This window comes from Podarcis erhardii, assembly GCF_964252035.2.
Source record: "Podarcis erhardii genome assembly, chromosome: 3".
In the NCBI taxonomy this organism is placed as follows: Eukaryota; Metazoa; Chordata; class Lepidosauria; order Squamata; family Lacertidae; genus Podarcis; species Podarcis erhardii.
The window spans coordinates 75,292,935-75,316,556 of NC_138507.1; the positions used below are offsets into that span (position 1 = coordinate 75,292,935).

The following is a 23,622-nucleotide window of genomic DNA, read 5'->3' on the forward strand; positions in this document are numbered from 1 at the left end:
GAGAGAGGGGATGGGCGGAAGTGCTCTGTGGGCGCCGCCATCTTGCCGGGGTGGTGGCCGAGCGAGGACAAACCTCCTCCTACGGCGCGTTGTGGATGGACTAAGTGAGCCGGCGAGGAGGAGGACTCGAACATGGCGGCGACCCCGGCGGCTGGATGCGAGCTGAAGCCGGGGGGGGAGGACGACAGGGAGGAGAAGGGCTCCGCCTCGGTCAGCTGCCTGCTCGACGCCGTCTTGAGCTCCTTGTACGACTTCGGTGCGTGAATGGCCGCGTGCGGGGAGTTGGCGCTTTGCAAGTTGCTCCAGACTCACCACCCTCCTCACCCCCGGAAACTTCTTGCAAGCGTCTCTCTCAGACTCTGGCTGCTCGCGTTTCTTCGGCACATGCTGCTTTCAGACGTTACAAAATTCCCGTGCAGTGCTTCCCGGGCCACATGCACACCATGTCTTTAGGAGCAGCGGTCCTGGCTTCTCACCAGCAAGGATTTGGGGAGCTGTAGTTTTAAGGGTGCTGAGAGTTGTTAGGACTCCCCTCTCTCCGAGCTCCCTAGGAAGACGAGGGACTGACTGTTAAACTACTCTGAGAATTGTAGCTCTGGGGCTTCCTGACCCTTCTCAGCACCCTTCACAAACTACAGCTCCCAGGATTGTTGAGGGGAAGCCATGACTTGAAAGTGGTCTCATGCATGGTGCTTTAAGTGTATGCTGTAATTGTGGACCCAGTGTATAGGGAATCACGTGTGGTGCTTGGCTGGGGTTTGTTCCGTTTTGCCATCCCTGCTATTAGGCAGATACATGGAGGATTAGCTTTTAATCTCCACTGTGAAAGGCAGTATGCTTCTAAACAGGAGTTGTTTTGATCTGGTCCTGCTGTGTGCTTCCCACGAGAATCTGGTTGGCCACTGTGAGAACAGGATGCTGGACTATTTGGGCCATTGGCCAGATCCAGCAGAGTCATTCTTATGCTCTTACTTTGGTTTTACTTCTGGAAAACAGCTGAATCTTCTTCAGCACTTTTGCAAAGGCATGCTGCTTCAATGGAACATTAGAACTTCTTTTAGAAAGCAGGCAGCTTATGATATGGCTTAAACTAATTGGTTGCTACTAGAATTGTTAAAACAATAAAGTAGTAAAGCAGATACTAGTTCAGCAAAGATGTTTGCAACTCCAAATCCAGCAGGCCAGAGTGGATCAAAACTGGTGCAGGAAAGTAATCAAAAGTGCCACCTCAGGAACCTCTCTGAGGCTTTTTAGTTCAGTGTCACAATGTCAGAACATAGGGTGGTGGTTAAGGTCTCTCTTCCTTAACCACAATCTATATTCATTGTTGTCCTGTGGTTACAGGTCACTCCCTGATTTTATAGATTCCAAAATAAATGGTCTTTTCATATTTTCCTCCAGGGCCCCATCCACTTATAGATTCCCTGCACTTAAAACTAAAACATTTTTTAAAATTCAAGCGGGAGAGATTTTGTGTGTGTTTCCTACATGGTTTGTGGATGTGATCTCTCTAAATAGTAAACATTCATTTTATATTTAAAAAATGATGTATCCAAAATCATTCCAATGCCTTTGTTCCAATGCCTCTGCTAACCATTGTTCACTTTTAAACCACAGGTGAATCATTACCGGATGGGGGTGGAAAGAAAAAGAGCAAAAAGAGAAATTCAAATGAGAAGTTAACATTGGCGGTCAGCAAAACTCAAGTGGAAAATAAAAGCATGATTCCTGAATCTGGTGCAGTACCTTTTGGTAAGAAGAATAGTGCTTCCAGTTTCTTTGAGAGTCTGAAAGATGAACTGGCTTATGACTGTATTCATCAGAAAAGCACTATCCCCAAATCCAGTTCCCCTGATGCCGATACATTTAAATCTGCTCGGTTGGGAAACACATCAGAGATTGAAGTTGTGACATTTCATGGTCGACCTAGAAAGAAGAAAGCTAAACTTGAAATTGCTGAAGATGGTGGTTCTAAGGTAAAGTTAACCAGATTTCAGATCAGACCAGCTACAGGTTCTTATTCACTCCAGTTGACTAAATGAGTGGCTGTTTACAAGCCTGTTTCCGTCTACAGAACTCTAAACAAGTTGCCCTAAGCATGTTCACTTAGTAAATAAGACTTACTGGAAACATTTGGACAAACATATCTCAGCTTAAACCTTTTGCCCATGCGTGCAGTTCCATTGTTTCTCGTTCATCCAACTAGTCAAACCAAGAAGCCTCTAATTAACCACATTGTTCTGTTTTGTCTGAACCAGGGAGCTGTGTTTTGCAGCTTTGGAACAATCAAAGATATTAAGACAACTGTAAACCATAATTTTATCATCTGGCTTGTTCCGAAGCCAATACAGTAACTATTGGTTCCCTAAGAACCTTTGGTTAATCAGACGCCTCCTGGTTTGACTGCTTGCACTATGAAGGGAGGGGCAAAGCAGCTGTATGAGCAGGCATAAGTCTCTGAAAAGGAGCAAGGCCACTGTGTTTAGTGGGACACATTTCATAATAAATGAGCTCAGGATTGCAGCCAAACAGAACTGAAAGTACTCTAGCATAAGCTGTAGATAAGACTGTAAATCTACATGGTTTGCTTTTATGTGTATATTTTGGAATTGTGACAAAATTTGAAACCTCAAGGATACTTGTTTTATAGAATAAAGGCGAAATAACAGGTATACGTACTGGCAGAACTCATGTATGTTTTATTAGTATATTTGTAAAATCCTGTGGATAAATAAGATAGTGGAATCGGTTATGAATCTCTTTATGGCCTCTGAAATGAAATTCTGCTCCTAATCTTATTTCTTTAGAAGGATGGCTTTTAAAAGCATGAAATCTGGGTTAAAAAACTCAGTTGGTTGGTATAACAGTAGCCTTTATATAATGTTCTGGAATTATATGTTTAATGGTAATATAAGACACTCCCCAGGTCTTTTCTTGTTTTTAAGAGGATAATAACAATTCACTATTTATATGCTGCCCATCTGACTGGGTTCCTCCATCCACTTTGGGCAGCTTCCAACAAATTAAAACACAATACGACATCAAACAGATGTCTTCTAAAAGTCAGATAGTTTATTTCCTTGCTACAGTGGAATTTTTAGGTTTATATCAGCTGTAAAGGTTTTGGGTTGTTGTTTTTTGCTGAGTCAGGATTTTGGTTTATCTACTTCTGTGTTAATTCTTCATGCAATAAAGTACTATCTTATTTTACAGTGTTACCCACACTCAAGACTTCTGTGGTCCTATGCTAGATTCTGACCCATTTTTAGCAATGTTTGCATTAGACATTCCAGTTCCACTCCACTTCTTTCTTGTATCTCATGCTGCTGGTACAGTAGCCTCCTACTGAAACTGGCTTCTGATTGGTGGTTCAACAAGATGTCATGATGGGTCCTGGATTGCCAAACACAAGCATTGTGTAGTAATTAAGTCTAAGCTGCATGGTTACATTCCCAGAATTTTATCATCAGTTTTTGGGTGTATAGACATGTTCTATAGACAAGTGCTTAGGGCTCTTGCAGTACTGGTTTACGTCATGTGAATGTTGCAAGGAGCTTTGTAAAAGATAGAATGAGCATTGTAATTAAATTAGAACAACAGTTGAACTCCTGAAAGCATCTGTGTGCATGATGACTATTGTCTTCTAAAAAGAAAAATAATTGTGCCAATTTTGACACTGCAGAATCTCTTTACATGTTTGAAAATTAATAGAGTATATATTTGGTAATGTCTCTATCTGTGAACCATGTATCCTGACCCACGTCATTGCTAACAGGGCATATTGATGAGAGAGCCCAGTGATGCTTTCATTATATTCATTCATTGTCTGTCTACTTCCTAAGGCTATGAGAAGGTAGCATGTTTTATTTAATATCATAAAAGCCTTGAAAGATATATTACCTTTATTCCTATTTTACAGATGACCAACTGAGGCCATGAGATCATGACTTGCCAGCAGTCTAAGGCATGACAGATATTTAAATTAGACTCTAGGCCAAAGTGCTGTATTGTATTGATCTGGTGCATAGATAAACAAGCTATCATTCAAGTTATCATTACATGGCTGTCGTTCAAGTTGTAACTTCACTTCTCTGTCTCTGGGCAAACAGAACAAAACTTCAGCATTCATGCACCTCCCACAAGGACATATAATCTCTAAACTAGACTGAATTCATAAAAGTGTGCTCATTTGACAGAAGAAATTGATTAGGACTCTGGTTATTGGGTTAGGGGTTTTTAATTTATCTCCCCCTTAATCTGAACAAATTCTAGGTTCAAAAAATGTGATGGGAAATTGCAGCAAGAATTCTTATTTTTGCAATCTATTTATTTTTGCAATTTATTAAAAATAGATTTTACACAGTAAATACTACCCTCAAATTCCAAACAGAGTGAATGAAATGTTTACCAATATCCCACCAGAATGCCTCTTAATTGCTTTCTAGCAGCTGTAAACCTGGGCTCAGGTAGACATCCGCTGGAAATATGTTACATAAAATTGATTCATCCCCTGCTGATCTTGCAGTGAAGGTACTCTAACCAAAGCAAATGAAGCAAGGTGTTCTCTGATCTAAAAAATATAGGGCTGTAACACTTTGCAGTGGTTCAAGTCCTATTTGATGAGCATCCAAAGGTCTTTTAACAAGAGTTGCCATTATGTCTGGCCACCTCCTGGTGTGAGGGTGCAGGTTATTTGAAAACATTTGCAGATGCAGTTGAGATCTTAGCAACCCCAGCAACCAGGCTTTTATGTTTTGTCGAAAATAATAGCCATGGTAAAAAAAAGATCTCAGGTCAGGTTTTGACTGGCGGGAAATGCTTAAACAGTTAAAGTTTTTATAAACTGTTTTGTAACCACTGATGCTGTTTGTGGAGACATTGAGGGAATTGAGTGAACTGACTATTATGAGAAAAGGCAAAACACCTTCTGCTCTCCTTTCTTGCATGAAACGGACAGAACAGGTTCTGGGCTACATATCTGTAGACATAACAACAGCATTTTTGAATAGAACTGACTCCCAGTGCAATGTGAGTAAAAAATGGGCAGAGGGCTTCCCTGAAACCACATGGCACTGGTTGAGACATGGAATTGCGGAAGACTGTTGTTGTTGTTGTTTAGTCATTTAGTCGTGTCCGACTCTTCGTGACCCCATGGACCAGAGCACGCCAGGCACTCCTGCCTTCCACTGCCTCCCGCAGTTTAGTCAAACTCATGCTGGTAGCTGCGAGAACACTATCCAACCATCTCATCCTCTGTCGTCCCCTTCTTGTGCCCTCAATCTTTCCCAACATCAGGGTCTTTTCCAGGGAGTCTTCTCTTCACATGAGGTGGCCAAAGTATTGGAGCCTCAGCTTCAGGATCTGTCCTTCCAGTGAGCACTCAGGGCTGATTTCCTTCAGAATGGAGAGGTTTGATCTTCTTGCAGTCCATGGGACACTCAAGAGTCTCCTCCAGCACCATAATTCAAAAGCATCAATTCTTCGGCGATCAGCCTTCTTTATAGTCCAGCTCTCACTTCCATACATCACTACTGGGAAAACCATAGCTTTAACTATACGGACCTTTGTTGGCAAGGTGATGTCTCTGCTATTTAAGATGCTGTCTAGGTTTGTCATTGCTTTTCTCCCAAGAAGCAGGCGTCTTTTAATTTCATGACTGCTGTCACCATCTGCAGTGATCATGGAGCCCAAGACTATTACAAAGGTGCTATGTGATCTTTTCATTCCTTTTGGGGATGGGTGTGTGTGTTTGGTCTATCTTGTTGATAAGGTTAAATACTTCCACCCACAACGAACAGAGACTAGATTTCCTCCAGTGTAAGGCATACAAACAGAACATCTTGGGAGGGCAAACATTTTGCTGTTTGTATCCCGGAAAATGAGACCCACAGAGTAGGAAATGATGATGGTGGCTCTGAATTACACAGTCCTTTAGTTTGAACAACATGCCAAATGGTATTTAACTTAAATTGGAAGTGGAAACTTTTGATCTCCTCGGAGGAACTAGGAAGCGAGATGTCCCATTGTTTTATGTCCAAACCAGGCAAATATCTGTGTTCCTTTCCTGCTTATACATCTTAGTTAACAGCCATGCCCTCCATGGCACTGTTCTACTTTTTGATAAGGGGTGATAAAAAGGTCTGACCACAATTCTTGCACTACAGGGAACTTTAGATTCTCTTTAGGCACTGACATGATTAATATGGAATGGTTGGCATCTGGATTGAGCCTTGTACAATGTCTTTGATGTCTAAACATTGTGTGGTAATAGTGGTGTTGTTCTTCCACCCTCAATATACACTTCATGTTTTACTTTCATGTATGTTCTCCTTTTAGTTGTTTTCCTTTATTCTCACTGTACTGTTCAAACTGAATTTCTGTTAACATGTTAACCTTTTTGGCCCTCATCTTAAAAATGCCATATGCAAAATATGTAAGCTTTTGTAGGTGTGATCAAGGGATAGTTAGAGTACAGTGGGCAGAGAGGCACTTTTCAGAGTCTTCATGTTTCAGTATACTAAGTTAACTTTTTAAAATCTCACTTGTTTGTCAAGGTTACAGATATCAAACAAAGGACATTATTCAAGCAAATTTTAAGTGACATTTTGTGTTAAACTTTATATATTGGGTGAAGTCAAAGTTATAGATTTTCTTTTTCTTTTGTTGGAGCTGTGCCAGCAGCATGCAAAACAATGTGCTGGAAATGCATATGCTATTTTAGATCTGCAGCACAATCCTACATGCCTTCTCAAAAGTAAGTCCCACTGAGCTCAACTCAGTTTAGTTCCAAGAAATTATCTGTAGGATTAAAGACTTAATATGTTTGCTTAAATAAAGAATCAGTTGTTCTCTTTTAGTAAGAGCTGTATTCTAGCTCTTAATCAAAAGCTGTCCAAAATAAAAGTTTCCGCTTTTATGCCATAACCCTGGAATCATGTGACTGCAACCACTGCCATAATCTAGTTGTGTGGCAAAATGCACTTTGTTTCAAAATGCTGTTTTGAATTTTTTTTTAATAGGCAGAATTGACTGTTCAAGAAAACCATGCCGCTGACCAAGAATTTAACTTGGAAAAAGTAAGTCTTTATTGTTTTTCTGTTTCAATGCATGCAGATGGCTGATGTCTCAAAGAGACTGCAGATAAATCTGTATTGGGTATTGAATTATGAAATGCTTTATCCCTAAATGATTGCTCTACCAGTGTTCAACGTGCACAGTATTTTGATGGTTGCTAGAAAAAGGTGGTTGTATACCTGTAGGGATCCTGGGTTGTCAGAATGCTATAGTGACAGTCTCTATGTCAAAAAGAAAATCTATTGACCCTCCAAAATGAAACAGGGCACACATAAATGGGAGTTCCTTCTACAGGTATTAAGGTTCCCTGTGTTGCCCAAACTAATCTTGCAATTTTCTTTTAGGATTCTAGGGGATTTGTGTGGGATTTGGAAAGGGCATGCACAGAACTCTGAAAAAGAAAATCCATGAAAATGTGCTCTGGGAGTGGGGGATACAGAATTAGGCTGAGCTATGTTCAGTAGGCCCATTCCCAGATAAGTGGGCATAGATTTGCAGCCAAATGCAATTTATTTGATACTGGTAGCAAGTTGTTTTCCATCTTTGGTTATACTTGAGATCAAGAGATGTTTGTGATGAAAAATTGCTCTTGCAAACCCCAGAGGGAGAAATGCCCATAGAAGCGGATGGTGGATAATTCCATCAAATGCCTCATTCTCCTCATACTGTGTTTTGGTTTTGCCACATGTTGGTATCCTATACTGTTCCTCTGAAAACACGATTGCATCACGCTAATCATGCACTTTTAGTTCTTTTGAAGATGCTGTTAACCAATTTTGTAATGTGCTAGGCCCGTTTGGAAGTGCACCGGTTTGGAATCACCGGATTTGAGAAAAAAGAGCAGCGAGTTATGGAACAAGAACGTGCAATCATGTTGGGAGCAAAGGTATTGTGTCTCCTTCTCTGCTGAGCTATAAAAAGAGGACATAATTCTTCCCACCACAAGACTCTGGATAGAACTTGGCATGGCAGTTGCACACCCAAGAGATCACTGCCAAACAGCTGGAAAGTAGTAGCATTAGGGATTTTCCAGAGGAGGTGAGAGCAGGAGAGTGAGAATTGAACTTTTCCTCTGCCTGCCACTACCTTCAGCCATTACCTGCCACCCCTGCTCCAGTTTTCCTTCCAGTCACTGAGCCTGCAGGCAAGGGGGAAATGGTAGGGCTCTCTGTTTTCTGCTGGAAACCACTCCTCACCTCACCTCTACTGCTGTTAGGCAAGAACTCTAGAATAAAAAATTATTCCGGTATTGCAAGCTCAACACACCCAGAGCTGAGTTTTTATTCTAGAGTTCAGTCCTTTACAGTCCCTGGTTAAAACTCAGCTCTGGTTGTGTTGAGCTTGCAATACCGGCAATGCATTTGCTTCCGACTGGGAAAATAGTGGGTGGGGGTTCTTGGTTGCATTTCTGGCAAAACAGTCCCCAGTTCATTTTTTAAAAAAGTTTCAGTGATACGAGTCAGAAGGCTGGAACCCAAGCCAATCCGCACATCCCAAAAAGTCATACCTGTGTTAGTCTAGGGGGCCTGTTTTAATGGAATCCCCAAAGTAAATAATCAAATTCAGATGTTTTTAATATTTAAAGAAGCCAAGAATCCTCCTTTGGAGAAGGTTGCACCGTCTGTTATGTTTCTGCTCCAGACTGCCTTTACCTTTTGTATTTATTTGCATGTTAGTGAAATGTGTCGTTTTTGAAATTGTTGCAGCCTCCTAAAAAGCAGTATTTGAACTACAAGATTCTGCAGCAGAAAATCAAAGAAATGAAAGCAGCAAAGAAGGAAGAAAACATGACGGTTTGTGTCAAATGTTTCCTATGAAAACAAAATGCAAAGTCCACCAGCCACTTGCTGGATAAAAGTTCAGGTTTCCGCAAGGATGAACACTGGAAAATCTAGTGTGGGGGTTTCTGATGAAGCCACACCAGTGCCCACAGTTGGATAATAACAATGTCATGTCCCTGGCATAGTGGCTGTTCTAATCAACACTCGTTGCATTTGGGAGCCATGTTTGATTGACTCCGGAGACTACTGGCTAGCTGCTAATGTATACTTACTGCTTTTCATTAACAGGAAAATAAACCTAATTCTCTCAAGAGGCAGAAGAAAAAAGGGCCCGAAGAAAGGTGAGACAGTATTTACGGATCTACATCAATGAGTAGTAAAAAAAACCTGGATCTGTTTTCAGCTTTGCTAATGAAGACACAGTAACCAAATGTCAGGCTAGGAATCATAAAAATGCTCAAGGCGTGTGCAAGGGCCTAGGCTTGCCCCGGAGGAATGACTTCTTTTGCACATAGTGCTAATTTGTAACTAAATGCTAAGGAAATGCACCCTGGTGAATCTTGGATTCACATATATCCCTGCCCCTCTTCTGCTCTGCCCCCTGTAGCTGCAAGGTCATAAGAAGGATATGCTTTTAAATTAACCGGTGTTCTTCATTATGCCTTTTCATGCCTCAGGGTTGCATACCCTTCTGGGCAGCTTGCTGGGGACCACATATCAGTGGCGAGTGGGCCCAGAAGTAAAAGTGGATGAAACAAAGAGTGTCAATTCACCTTTGTACACTAGAGTAATTACTATATGCACTCAACTCATCCCTCTCTGTCCTCAATCCAGGGAGGCAATGGGCATTGCCCAAGTTCAAGGACACGTTCTAAGCAGGCAAAAATACTCAAGGAGGGTGTTTAGGGACAAGCGGGAGTGTGGCTGGGGAGGGAACATGTCCTGAGGATGGTCCTGAGGGCCATACAGAGAGGCTTCAAGGGCCACATTCAGCCCCTGGCTAGAGGCTCCCAAACCCTGGTTTAAATGAAAATTGGTTCCGTCAGACCAGGCTCAAACCATTGTTTATGATCCTTGCTAATAAACCACAGTTTAAGCTAACCAGCGTTTCACAAGTCTGGACATAACAGGAAACTCTAGTTAGATAACAAGTGGAACAACATACTTCCACTGTCCTCCGCATGGCAACTTTAGGAGAGGGGGAGCATGTGAGCCTGGTGCTCTTTGCTTCTTATGCACCACGCCCTGAACTATGGATTAATATTGTGTGCAAAATGGGTCATTGATTATTTCTTGGAACTGCAGCCTTCTATGCCATTTCACAATCTGCTTTTAGTCCTTTTAGTTTCAAAAGTGAATTTCCATGTTACATAGAGAGCTGTAACATGGGACATGTAGAACTAATTACAGGAATCTTTGGATCCTGAACTCAATTTTTTTCTTTAAGAAGAGAAGAATACAAAACAGGTTTTGTTTTGTTTTGAACACACTGCTGTGATCTCTTCACTATAAAACTCTGATAGTGTGTTTTCTGCCAATCTTTTCACATCCTAAACAGGTAGTAATTTTAGCTACATTGTTGTATTTGGATTTAAAGTATACCTATCTTAAAACATTTCTTGTGAAACCTAAAAATGGTTAGTATTTTCGTTAGCATCTGATGATACTTTTCTTTTAAAAGCAGAAAATCGAAAAAGAAGAAAAAGCAGAGTATGTTACCAACGGGGCAGGTTGGAACTTTTAAAAACGGCACTCTCATACTTCGAAGTTCTGACATAAAGAAAATAAAGTCTTCTAAAGTCATTAAGTAACATCACTGCACCATGTTCAAATGGAAAATGAAATGGATAAACTTTGTAGCAAAATAAACTTTTTAAAAAAAGAAACTTTTCTTTAATCTTTTTATGATCTCTTATTGCTTACCACTCTGATGTCGCATTGAAGAAGGGTAGTTTAAAATCTTTGTAAAAAATAAATAAAAATGTTCTTATTCTGAAATTTTGATAAACAAATTTGATAAATTTTGATTGGAGTCCCAGTGAACTTAAAAACAACAACAGCACCATTGTCTACTGTTTTGCAATATTAAAATGGAAAGGATATGTTGCTGTAAGGATTGTTGAGGAAATTGTTATACAGTTTAACAAACTAATTTAGAAATCTGTAATTAAGAAGAGAGTAAATTTTACAGCCTAACTGCCAATAACTCAGAGCTATGTCATCCTCTATATTTGTGTATTGGGTAGCAGAAAGAAATGCATTCACAGTGAATGTCCTGTGTTGTCCAGAGTTAATCTCTCACAACAGTAGATGTTGATGCTCCTCTGGAGTATCAGAGGAGTTGTGTGAACATGTTGTATGAATGTTTCTTGCACCTCTTTCATAGGAGGTTAGAAATTAAGGGTTCTAGCAAGCTGTGCCTGTGACCACTCCACTTCCTGGTATTGGCGTACAAAGACTGGGCACCAGTGTAATCTGCTTTCTGAATAGTAAAGGGTGTTGACTGCCTGCAGAAAAGATTCCAGTCTGAAATCTATTCAAGGATTTCTGGATCAGTATTTCTGAAGTGTTAGCCAGTGCTGCTATTGTCTCTCACAATGGCAAAGTCGCAACCAAAATGTGGCATTCTCCTTGTGGACCAAGTTCCGTACTGGGCTTCAGTGAACACAATTTCACAGCTTGAATAGCTATCTGTGTTTAACTCATAAAGAGCCCATGATTTCAGACTCACCTGCAATTTGATGAGCCAGTTTTAGGGAGCTCGTCTGCTTCTTAAACCTACATAATTGTTTGCATTTCTTGCCTGCCTAAGCCAATCAGAAACACTTAGCTTACAATTATGCTTTACTTTCCGAGCCAAGATCAACAGCAACTAACAATAAAACCGCAACCTTTCTCCAGCTGTCTGCAAAGCAGCTCTGTCTTCAGTGGAACTCTGCCAAGTTCAAACATTTCCCCTCTTCCCCGGTTGTCCTGTTTCAGACTTTCCCCTCAAGTATGCCTCATCTCTTTCCTATGGAGGAGAAAAGTGGTAGTGGGGAGCTATGAACAATGGGCCTGACTCCATTAAAAAGCAAATCAAGAAAGCCAGTGGATTCACTAGCAGAAACTGACAATAACAGGTATAGAAAGAAGCCAGTCTGAGGGCCAAACTAAAAGGGACCTGCATAGTTTGCCACTGAACGTGTTCTTTGCTTAATAAATAGCCGAAAAGAACATAAGGTAAGGTAAAGGTAAAGGCCCCTGGACGGTTAAGTCCAGTCAAAGGCGACTATGGGGTTGCAATGCTCATCTCACTTTCTGGCCAAGGGAGCCGGCGTTTGTCCACAGACAGCTTTTTGGCTCATGTGGCCAGCATGACTAAACAGCTTATGGCGCAACGGAATACAGTGACGGAAACCAGAGCGCACGGAAACACTGTTTACCTTCCTGCCACAATGGTAACTATCTACTTGCACTGGCGTGCTCTCAAACTGCTAGGTTGGCAGGAGCTGGGACAGAGCAACAGGAGCTCACTCGGTTGTGGGGATTCGAACTGCCGACCTTCCAATCGGCATGCCCAAGAGGCTCAGTGGTTTAGACAGGCCAATGGCCCATCGAGTGCAGCATCCTCTTCTCACAATAGCCAACCGAATGCCTGTGAAAAAATAGTGCAGAGGCTGAGACAGACTGGGACTATGGCCTGAGGAGGGGCTCAGACTTGCTATCTGCAAAGGAAGGAAACTGAGGAAGTTATTGAAACTTAACGCCCAGCCAATACAAATTCTGTGCTAAGAAAAATCCTCTTGTTTACCTGGATGGAGTGATGTAGAAACGTCTGGCTTTCTATGTCGGTCAACAGAGGTAAGAGTCGCTTAGTCCAATATCCCCCCCTGGTCCCATCCACTTCTGGCATCTGGAAGGTTGTCCATGAGGGAATGTGGCACTCAGTCTTGGAAGAGGTTCCCCACCCTTGCTGTATATGCTGCTTTCAGCTTCTCTAAGAAAAGCTGGGATACAAATGAGGTCAAGTTTCCAATATCAGAGCTGTTGTTTTTATTAGGTTTTTTTTTAAAGAGTTTCAGCAAGTAAGGGAAATGTGACAATTTTATTGGCTACAGGCAGCTGCTCACCAGGGTTTCAGACAGGTCTCTCCCAACCCTACCTGGGAATAGAACAGGGGACCTTCTGCTCCACCACTGAGCTACAACCCTTCACCCATGACAGTGCTTTGTTGCTAACTAAACCTTGCTGGGAGATCACATGGATGCAATTGTATTTTAGCAAAAAATAAAGGAGACGGTGTCAATGGATTTGTTGGCAGTGTAATAAGAATTTATTTAAAATTTGTAAAACAGCATAAACTCATACTTTATGTTTTCCAAAAGGGGCAAATACACAAAAGTTTTGACTTGGAGACAATAAGACAAAAATTGTTTTGTTTCCAATTGAAAAAATACAAACTTTGCTACAGGTAGAAAAATTAGAAAAAGTTAATTTTTTCCCCTTACGTGATCTGGTGACATATGTACATTCCACCAGATCTAAGGATATTAACTAGGCTACACGACAGAAACAAAAAGGTCATGATTAGGGAAGAAAACAAGAGTAAATACCGTAAATGTATTCTTTACTTAAGCAAACATGAACAATAACATGTGACTTTCTTTCTAATTGTTTTTGCCAACATTTAAATTAACGTCTTCCATGCTTTTTTATAACAACTTGAGAAAAAACAGCAGTTCTACCTCATGCATTAATTCTATAACATTTTCATCATACCGTGTCTTCAGGCTGTGCTTCCATTCACTATTTTTTAACAGCTTGGTATTTTTATTGACAGCATTTACCTAACACAGGGTTGTCAACTCCCATGAAACTGAGAAGGGCTTCTGGGTCCTTTAATATTGCATAGCAAAAAAGGAATTCTGCTGATTGGCCCTTCCTTGTGAGAGGGATGCAGTGAAAAGCATCTGTACCTATTGACTTTTTTCTGTCATGCAGGTATCAATGGCAAAGAATCGGCTTTGAATGCCAACTCTTGGCAAGCCTTCGGACTGTTTACTATTACTTTCCAAGGAGAAAGATCAAGCTGGTATGAGTCTGAGGAGAATGGATGTTCCTTGCCTTCTCCTTCTGTTCATTGTGAAAGGAAAGTAAGGAGAACGCCAGGCTGCACTTTGTCTTTTGGGAACATGGTGTGTTTCTGAGCACCCAATCATCTCCTCTCATTCTTTCCTGTAACAGAGTGGGTGTCACAGGGTGGGGACAGAAAAGCTTGTACCAATTTGAGGTTTCACTTTGGAAATTCACAAGTAAACAAGCTTATTGTCTTAAGACGATAAGTACTATCAAAGGACAATGTAAATGTATGGTGATGAATACTGTTGTGCAATTTTAACAGATTATTGAAATCTTCCATGTGGGAGATTTTAATTTCATTTTAATTTCTTTCATTTTAATCTTGGCATGCTCTTGGCCATTTCTAATAGAATGTTCAGTGTCACATCGATAGACTTTTCACAACAATGGTGTTTAAAAGCCCTTCTGCACGACAATAACACAGGTACATGAAATTCCTGTGCAAAGACTTTCCGGAACTGATCATGTGATTGGTTTCAAGGTCACTGATCTGTTTATAATAGCTATTACAACACCTCCCAATTTGAAATTAAATGTTGCATCCAGTGAACTCACACTTCTGACATATTTATTACAGTCTCTTTGCCTGCACTCACAGAAGAGCATGGAAGTCATCATACTTAAGAGTTTTAGGACAGTGGAAGAGCCCTGCTACATCAGGTACATGAAGTTCCTGTGCAAAGACTTTCCGGAACTGATCATGTGATTGGTTTCAAGGTCACTGATCTGTTTATAATAGCTATTACAACACCTCCCAATTTGAAATTAAATGTTGCATCCAGTGAACTCACACTTCTGACATATTTATTACAGTCTCTTTGCCTGCACTCACAGAAGAGCATGGAAGTCATCATACTTAAGAGTTTTAGGACAGTGGAAGAGCCCTGCTACATCAGGCCAAAAGCTCATCTATCCCTCCAGCCTGTTCTCACAGTGGGAAGTTCATAAGCAGGATTTGAGTGCAGCAGCACTGTCCCCACGTGTGATTCCCAGCAAGTGATATTCAGAAACAGACCACTGATAGCACTGGAGGTAGAACATAGCCATTTGCATGGCAACATTAAAGAGAGTGATAACAAGGCAAAGCCTTGATCATGCCATCAGCGGGGGCTTCCTCATTGGTGTTGACATGTGACAGGGCCTTTTCAGTAGTGGTCCCCCATATGTGGAATGCACTTCCTATTGGGGTAGATCTGTCCCCAGCATTATTTATGGAGCAATTTGGAAACATGCCTGCATACCTGGACATTTGGAGGCTGAAGAACACTGTTCCTGGCACTCCTTGTATCACTGGACAAAACAATGTTTTCAATTGTAACCATTTTTATAATGTTTTAACCGGTGCTATTTTTCTAGAAAAATATTTTTCTAGAGAGCCAGTGTGGTGTAGTGGTTAAGAGCGGTAGTCTCGTAATCTGGGGAACCAGGTTCGCGTCTCCGCTCCTCCACATGCAGCTGCTGGGTGACCTTGGGCCAGTCACACTTCTTTGAAGTCTCTCAGCCCCACTCACCTCACAGAGTGTTTGTTGTGGGGGAGGAAGGGGAAGGAGAATGTTAGCCGTTTTGAGACTCCTTAAAGGGAGTGAAAGGCGGGATATCAAATCCAAACTCTTCTTCTTCTTCTTCTAGAAAAAGAGGTGCTGGAACTCACCATGAATACTTCTCTTGTTCTCTTACAATGGCAATGGTGCCCACCTGAGAAGTGCCGGAAATGAGTTTTGGTGAATTCCGGCCCAAATAAAGCTCTGATTGTAACTGTTCTATAATCCTTTCTTTAAGGAAAAGTATGGCTGTGTTTGTTACTCTGGGCTCCTTTGGGAGCCAGGGCAAGGTATAAATTAAATAAATAAAGCTAGTGCCACATTTAAAATCTGTTGCCGCTTGCTATATGCAAAATAAGATTCTCTCCCCAACTCCGCAGGGCAGGGCAGATTTTCAAGTACTCACAATTTCCCACAACAGGGAATATGTGTGCGGCCAAAAGCAGTCCAGTACTGTATATGGAACGGAAGCTGGTCCATAGTCCTTAGATTACTACACCACAGTCTGGCTGAGAGTGTTCATTCAAGTGTTATCCATGCAGATGGAGACCAACAAAATTACCTTCTTTGGATCTCTATGCAGCAATCTCCTGAATGCGGTAGATTTATCCAGCCCTAGGTTACAAACCCACTGAAATAATTAAATTAGACTGTGTGAGGATGTAGATATCATGGTGTTTGTGGAATTCTAAAGAAGCCTGGCTATGCGTATTTCATTTTAAATCAATTTGTGTTTGGTTTTGCTGCCCTGTTTGATTTTGAAATAAATATTGTCAATAAAAATAGGTAACTGCTCATTAAAAAAGAAAGAAAGAAAGAGGTTAAACATTAGCAATAACAAGCCACCTCCACTATATTCTTGTATTGATTTGGTTTGGTAATTTAAACTGTGGAAGGACTCACCGAGGTTACGAGGTGACTTTATGACTACACTCTACTGCACTTCCTACAATTAATGTTTCAATTTTTCTATTCAAGGATGCTGTAAAGGTAGCTCAAAACCCAGGGTTAGACTTTACAGAACTGTACCATAACTCTGCCTTATCATCCTTGCATGCAAGCTGTGGGCAGGGGGAAAAATACAGAAGAACCCAACTGAGATTTCTTGTGCATTTCTGCTTCTTGAAGTCTAAGGGCCAGGCTAGAGCTGACATTCATTGTGTGAATGTAATTAATATGTAAATAGCAGCTGCAGGGAAGCCTGAGCAGCTTCAGTATTGCAGGAGTTGGGAAGGGAGAGTTCATCAAACATTGTCTCTCCAAAGCTGCTGCTTGCGTTTCAAGGGAAGCTTCCATGTACACCAATGGAGGGCTCCTCTAAGTTGCAAATTTCAGTTTCCATGTCTGTCTGTATGTATATGGAAGGACCATGACAGGAAAGAAAGAGAATCTCCTTCTCCCGAGCTCACGTGAACCCAAGGCTACACAGGCTTCCCAGCCCTCCCTGGGCTGCTAGTTGCACAACAAACAATGTACACACTGATTACATTCATGCAATATGTAGTGTGGTCCTCAGTTTCAATGTACACCTCTCCCCTGAAACACACCCATAACCTAAGAATCCCACAAGCCTTGTGGAGGCTCAAGTTTTGTGATTTCAGCCACCTAAAAAAGAGGTGTGGGTGGGTGGGTGTGGGTGGGTGTGAAACAGGCTTCCATGCACATGTGACTCAATCTGGAACACCTACCTCATATAATATGCTCTGAGTGTGGTGGAGGAGCGAGACATATTTCAGTTCCTCCTCCACCGCACAGAGAGGATTGCCGATCTGGTAGATGTACGGATCAGGCTCAAGCTGCAGGCAAAGCAGAGCTGGCGTTGTGTACATCTAGAATATGGATTGCACCGGATAGCAAACTGCAGTGCCTTGCATTGTGGTGGGTGGCAGAGCCATAATCTCTTAAAAACTATTGTCCGTATTAAAAGAGGAGGATAAAAGTCAAAACAACACACTTTGTCTTTCTCTAAAACACCTAAAAAACTTGGAAACCAAGTGCGGTCCCCCCCCCCCTTTTCGTTTTGCGGAACAAGTCTTAAAAAAAATCTACAGCACTACAATGGAATGTGACCACGAATCAATAACTGACTACGCCAGTACATTACAATGCATTATATACACTAAGATGGATTGGTATGTATACATAATACATTACATTACATATTAATATCTCCTCTTAAAACTCTGATATAGCTTATTTCACCTTCCCCCCTCCCCTCAGTCCAATATATTTTGGCTATAATCCAACGTAAATTAGACACTTTTAAGCCCATGGTGGCTTTAGGTATACTGTCGAACTGTGGCCTTTCTCTGTATACTTCGTTTTTTCATTAATACAGTCAGGAGGAACATGCTCTCTGGCCTGCCTTCTAAATCTGAAAAAAAATCCAGTTTGCAAGTCAGACCTGGATAGGTCAACTCAGGCGGTAACTCTACCCTCTTACCTGGAAGAAGCCCCACTGAACTTACTTCTGAGTAAACACCACTGTCCTTTCTGCAGTACATGGGAAGCTGCCTTAAACTGAGTCCATTCGCCAGCTCAGTATTGTCTACACCAAGTGACAGTGACTTTCCAGGGGAGATGGGGAATTATTCCCAGCCCTACCAAGAGACGCCAGCATTTGAACCTGGGACCTTCTGCATGCAAAGCAGATGCTCTACCACTGAGCTAAGGCCCTTCAGACAAAGATTTCTTTTTCCTAAAGAGAAAACAGTTTCCCACAAGGCGGGGAGATGGAATGAATGATGTATAGAATGATATCAGCAAAAGCAGGGTTTTTTATTTTAAAAATCTGTCAGTAGGAAGGAAACCATTGAGCAACTGCATATCATTTTTTCTTCTAATCAGTTGCAGCAGTATAAAATGGGGCTGTTTTGTCAGGGAAAGTTATGAAGGCGGAAGAATGACAATGGATAGTTCTCTACACTGCACAGTAATGAAAAGGCTTTTCATCATTCCTGAAACATCTCTCTCTCTTCCTCCTCACCCCCACAATTGATAAAGACAACTGAATAATGTGGATTCATCATTTGAGGTTTTCAAAGGGGATGGAGGAAAATTTGGGGGGCACTCCCTTCAAAGATTCAAAGTTATTACATAAAAAGAAACAGCTAGAGAAGCGGGAAGCTAATGGTGGGTTCACAACGTCATAAAGTAGGGTTGCTAATTTTGAGGGGGAAAACACTGTAGCCAGTAGCAAAAGCTACTCTGAAATAATTATATGAATAAAAGTCAGCAACAGCATTTTCCTTTAGTGTAAATGCACAAATTGTGTAGTCCGTGCTTGCATACTAATAATCAGATAGCTGGGCTGGGTTATTAGTGAATGTTTTCCTGCAATGAATGCAATTCATTCTAGCTTATATGATTTATTATTGCCTTTTTTTGTCCTCCTGTTGTTCTTGCTCCCACAGCTGCATAGCTGGGAACTGAGGGAAGCCCAATTGTGCAAGCAGAAGTCCTTGCACATGGCTTCTGCTGACAGTGCTTCTTAGGTGAATCCAGCCTAACATATTTTTAACAGCTCTTTTTAGTACTTCCTATGTTACATGCTTTTTGTGTGCACCGGAGATATTTAAAGTGTACACTTAAAAATGCAAAAGCTGCAAACTCATTCCTATGAAATGGCCCTTAGTTTTGATAAAAGGGAGGTGGAGATTCTGTCTAGTTTATCCTTCCCTTAGAATCTGAGAAAGAACAGAAATGGAAAGGACTATTCCCTTCTCCACAGCAAGGAAGAATCCCCCTTCCAGTGGCGTAGCGTGGGGGGTACAGGGGGGGCCGGCCGCACCAGGCACAACATCTGGGGGGGGCGCTCGCACTCGCAGCTCTCTGCCCCTACCTGGCTCACTCACTCTCTCTCTCTCTCACTGCCTTGCCCCGGGTGCTGACAACCCACGCTACGCCACTGCCCCCTTCCAATTGCATGCATTGCCTTTAGTCTTCTAAGCTTGTATTACACCTTTTTTTTTAGCCACAATCGACAAGAAAAGTCTAGTGCAAGTGCACCACGCCAGTATATGGTGCCATATCTATATATACACAGAGAGAAATTATAAAAAAGAACTCTGCAACAGGTGTATAAAAATGATTTCAAATCCCTTAAAAATTGGATTGCAAGAATTTAAATTGCAAGGGATCATTGAAAGTGAAGATAGAAGCTCATTCTAACACTAACAAGCAGTGCTGCTTTACTACTAATAAGAAAAGCCCAATGTTTTCGGTATCAAGGTTGTATAACAAGCAATATATAACTGAAATGTGGCACTAGCATTCAACTGTGATTCCGAAATATTTTACTAAATGGGACTAATACCAATGGGATTACTGGGTTTCTTGGGCCTATCTCATAGCTGTCAACTTACAGATTTGAAAATAAGGGACCAGCAGCCTTGAAAATTATGGACCAGCAGCCAAAATAAGGGACCTGCAGCCTCACCTGTTCCAGGCACTCCAGTCTTCCTGTCCTCCTGCAGTCTGGTCAAACTCATGCTGGTAGCTTCGAGAACACTGTCCAACCAACTTTGTAACCAGAGGTTCAACTGACTAGAATCTGAATCACATGCACCACAAGGCCTATGCAGCCTCAACTTAAGATGGCTCCCCGGCCTGGCTTTGCACTGCAAAGTTTGCAGCAGCACGTGCAACAAAATGGCATCCAGCATTCAAAAACCCCTTCAGCTTGCATTAACTAGCCACACACAAGGCATGCAAGCTCCACCACCCAGTCGTTCTTAGACTTCTTATTGGGTGAGCAACACAGCCAAGCAACACAGTTGGAGCCTCCCTCCTCCCTGGCCAGCAGGGAGAGGAGCTGCTTCCTTTGAAATTTAAGGGACATCATTTAAGGGACATTCAAGGGACATCCATCAATAAGGGACAGCAGTGGGACATGGCACTGGAATAAGGGACTGTCCCTTCAAATAAGGGACACTTGACAGCTATGGCCTATCTGTTGGCTTTAGGCTGGATCAGAAACAGAACTCTCTTAGTCTTTTGCATCACCTTATTCCCAACGCTCACCTCTGGCCCATAAAGCTGTTGTGATTCACAGGAGCAAAATGGCTGCCCTGCCATTTGGGAATCATGGCTGTATGATGTATTTCCAAAGAAGTACCGTATAATAAGTCATTACTATCTGTACAAGTTCTAAAATCAGACAAGGGCTTAGGTCACAGTGAGCAGGGTCCATAAGATGTTAGGTGAGGTAGGCTTGATGCTGACCCTGCTAAATTAAAAACAACAACACAACCCTGGACAAAATTTGATAACTTTTAAACAAGAAATTCAATAAATAGAACAGCATTTGTCGCTACTTTCAGTATATCACAGTCATATAGAAGTATCTTAAAATTAAAGTAGTATAATAAAAAGAGCTACATCTTAACAGAAAAGCACCTTTGCTTGCAGGCTTAAGAGGGGAAATTACACATTCTCACAGAGTTGGTTGGATCCAAATGCTTCCTTCCTCCAATGGAAAGAACTTCCTGTAATGGAATGAGTTTTCCCCCCATCAGTGGAAGGAATCTTTCCAGACCATTCTGTCAGAGAAAGGGAACCTTTCTGTCCAACCCACTGGTATTCTTTCCTTGCCAGTCTTAGTGTCTGTTTGCTACTTGCAAGACTGGAGGAAACAGGGATTGAAAGAAAAAGTTGGAATTGCATGGAAATGTTTAACTGGCGGTTCCCTCCATTTCTTCACCATGAGATTCCTAATTCTCCCACTTCTTAATCCTTCCCCAATAACTCTCCACTGTTATAGTACTCTCTGCATACATGCATGGAAAGCTCATTTGAGTTGCGTATGAAGTTCCACACTGAATCACAGAAACTATGATAGGGATGCATTTGAATCAATGCACATGAAATGCTTTTGTGTAGTAGTTCTAGGAACTGTGTGAAGCCCAATCACTGAATCCTTGCAGCAGTATAAGCATGATAATCACAAATTCAGTTGAGGCATTGAATTCAGTTTCCATGTCAAATGCACACCCCTGTGCACCACAGATTTCCATGTAATATACCTGTATGAATAATAAATAATGACTAGAACTCCATATGTACGATGAGTGGAGGATGCCTACCATGAGGTTCTGAACAGTAAATGTCTGCATGCAATGGCATGCCTAGTCTCCATGGTTCTGAGGTGCTGATTTTCAGGGCCACATTTGATTTCTGCAGAAGTGTCACAGCAATGTATTTTTACAATGCAATGTATGAGCTAGAATGCCATAGGCAACTCCCATTATCTCTGATGTTCAGAAATGTATGCTGGAGATAATGTGTTTTGCTAATTATTATACCCATGGACTCACATACTGCAGATGCAGATGCTGGGATGATTCCTGGCCCAATTTAACATCTGAACTAGCCAAGGTTTTCTTTTGAAAAAAACCAAACTACAACAAATAAACCACATGCTACATATCAGTATGTCCCATATCTGAGGTGTCATTCAAGGCAGAAAGCTGGATTTGGAATGTATAAAATTCTTATACAGTCGTACCTTGGAAGTCGAATGGAATCCATTCCAGAAGTCCTTTCGACTTCCAAAACATTTGAAAACCAAAGCGCGGCTTCTGATTGGCTGCTCGGAAGCTGTGGAAGCCCCGTTGGACATTCAGCTTCCAAGATTAGTTCACAAACCAGAACAGGTTTTCAACGTTCGGGAGCCAAAATGTTTGGGAACTGAGCTGTTCGATTTCCAAGGTACAACTGTGTTAACTAAGGGCACATAATTATATCGGTGTTATAGCAGATGAGCAGAATATTCTTGTGATATATCCATTTCTGATGTCCTTAATTTTAGACTGCCGGTCAGGGACTGGGTGTCTTTCCTGCTTCCCGGCAAAACATATTCCCTATGCATATAAAACTAGCATATCAGGGAGATGGTTTTAGGTAAGAGGTGAGGAAGGGGTAGTTCATCATATATTGCTCAACTACATCTCCCATCATCCCTGACCATTGGCCATAGTAGCTAAGGTAATAGGAGTTGGAGTCCGACAGCATTTAGAAGGTTACAGGTTCCCCACCCCTGTTCTAGGCTAGAGTTTTACCTGGCTCTTTCTGTGGAAGACCATTTCAGCATTCCTCCCCAACTCCTGCAACACCACCTGCATCACCTAGGACTTCTGTTGGCATGTGTTGCTTTTTAACAGGAGGAGAGCATGCGTATTAGCCTAGATGCATATCTAAATGTACAAAGAGTGATAGCATCATTAGAAAGGTAAATAATTAGCAAAATAATACTCTGAAAGAACATATGGTGAAGTTACGTAAGAACTTGATTGATCAAGGCCTCATCTTCATCCAAACTAAAGTAATGGCTGCATGATGTTGATAATACTAACCATCTCATTACAAAACAAAACAAATTCCTTTCAGTAGCACCTTAAAGACCAACTAAGTCAGTTCTTGGTATGAGCTTTCGTGTGCATGCACACTTCTTCAGATACACTGAAACAGAAGTTTCCAGACCCTTCTATATAGTGAGAAGGTGGGGAGGGGTGTTACTCAGAAGGGTGGTGGGAATGGGTGATTGGCAGATAGCTGTGATGAGCCTGTTGACAACTCTTAACGACTGCAATAGGTCTTACAGGAAAAAGCAAGGGGTGAAAAGGTGAAAAATGGCTTTGTCATGTATAATGAGATAAGAATCCAAGGTCTTTGTTCAGACCAGGTTTCTCCATGGTTTTAAGTTTGGTGATAAGTTGTAATTCAGCAGCTTCTCTTTCCAGTCTATTTCTGAAATTCCTTTGTAGTAAAACAGCTACTTTGAGATCTTGTATAGAATGTCCTGGGAGATTGAAGTGTTCTCCTACTGGTTTCTCTGTCTTGTGATTCCTGATGTCCGATTTATGTCCGTTTATTCTTTGGCGTAAGGTCTGGCCTGTTTGTCCAATATAGAGAGCTGAAGGACACTGTTGGCATTTTATGGCATACACAAAAATGCATACACATACTTCAGTGTATCTGAAGAAGTGTGCATGCACACGAAAGCTCATACCAAGAACTGACTTAGTTGGTCTTTAAGGTGCTACTGGAAGGAATTTGTTTTGTTTTGACTATGGCAGACCAACACGGCTACCTATCTGTAACATCTC

At 41.6% G+C, this 23,622-nt stretch overlaps 1 protein-coding gene across 2 annotated transcripts; it reads left to right on the plus strand.

The window, feature by feature from the left end:
- The first annotated feature begins 27 nt into the window (after positions 1-27).
- FSAF1 (40S small subunit processome assembly factor 1) lies at positions 28-10,853 on the plus strand. 2 transcript variants are annotated; one of them, XM_081855885.1, is made up of 7 exons: positions 28-256; positions 1,618-1,976; positions 7,020-7,076; positions 7,865-7,960; positions 8,781-8,867; positions 9,144-9,196; positions 10,537-10,853. In XM_081855885.1, exons 1-7 carry the CDS (start codon positions 133-135, stop codon positions 10,664-10,666), a joined length of 906 nt encoding a protein of 301 aa, XP_081712011.1. In that variant the 5' UTR covers positions 28-132; the 3' UTR covers positions 10,667-10,853. The 2 variants fall into 2 exon arrangements, with proteins under 2 accessions (XP_081712011.1, XP_081712012.1); XM_081855886.1 differs by having other exon boundaries at positions 31-256; positions 10,540-10,853.
- The last annotated feature ends 12,769 nt before the right edge of the window (positions 10,854-23,622 follow it).

What these genes read in the sequence shown, in the direction of transcription:
- FSAF1 (XM_081855885.1), top strand. Translation starts at nt 133, where the DNA reads ATGGCGGCGACCCCGGCGGCTGGATGCGAGCTGAAGCCGGGGGGGGAG. An exon ending in CAATCATGTTGGGAGCAAAG is followed by an intron (nt 7,961 to 8,780) that starts GTATTGTGTCTC and finishes AAATTGTTGCAG; the next exon opens with CCTCCTAAAAAGCAGTATTT. An exon ending in AGAAGGAAGAAAACATGACG is followed by an intron (nt 8,868 to 9,143) that starts GTTTGTGTCAAA and finishes TTTCATTAACAG; the next exon opens with GAAAATAAACCTAATTCTCT.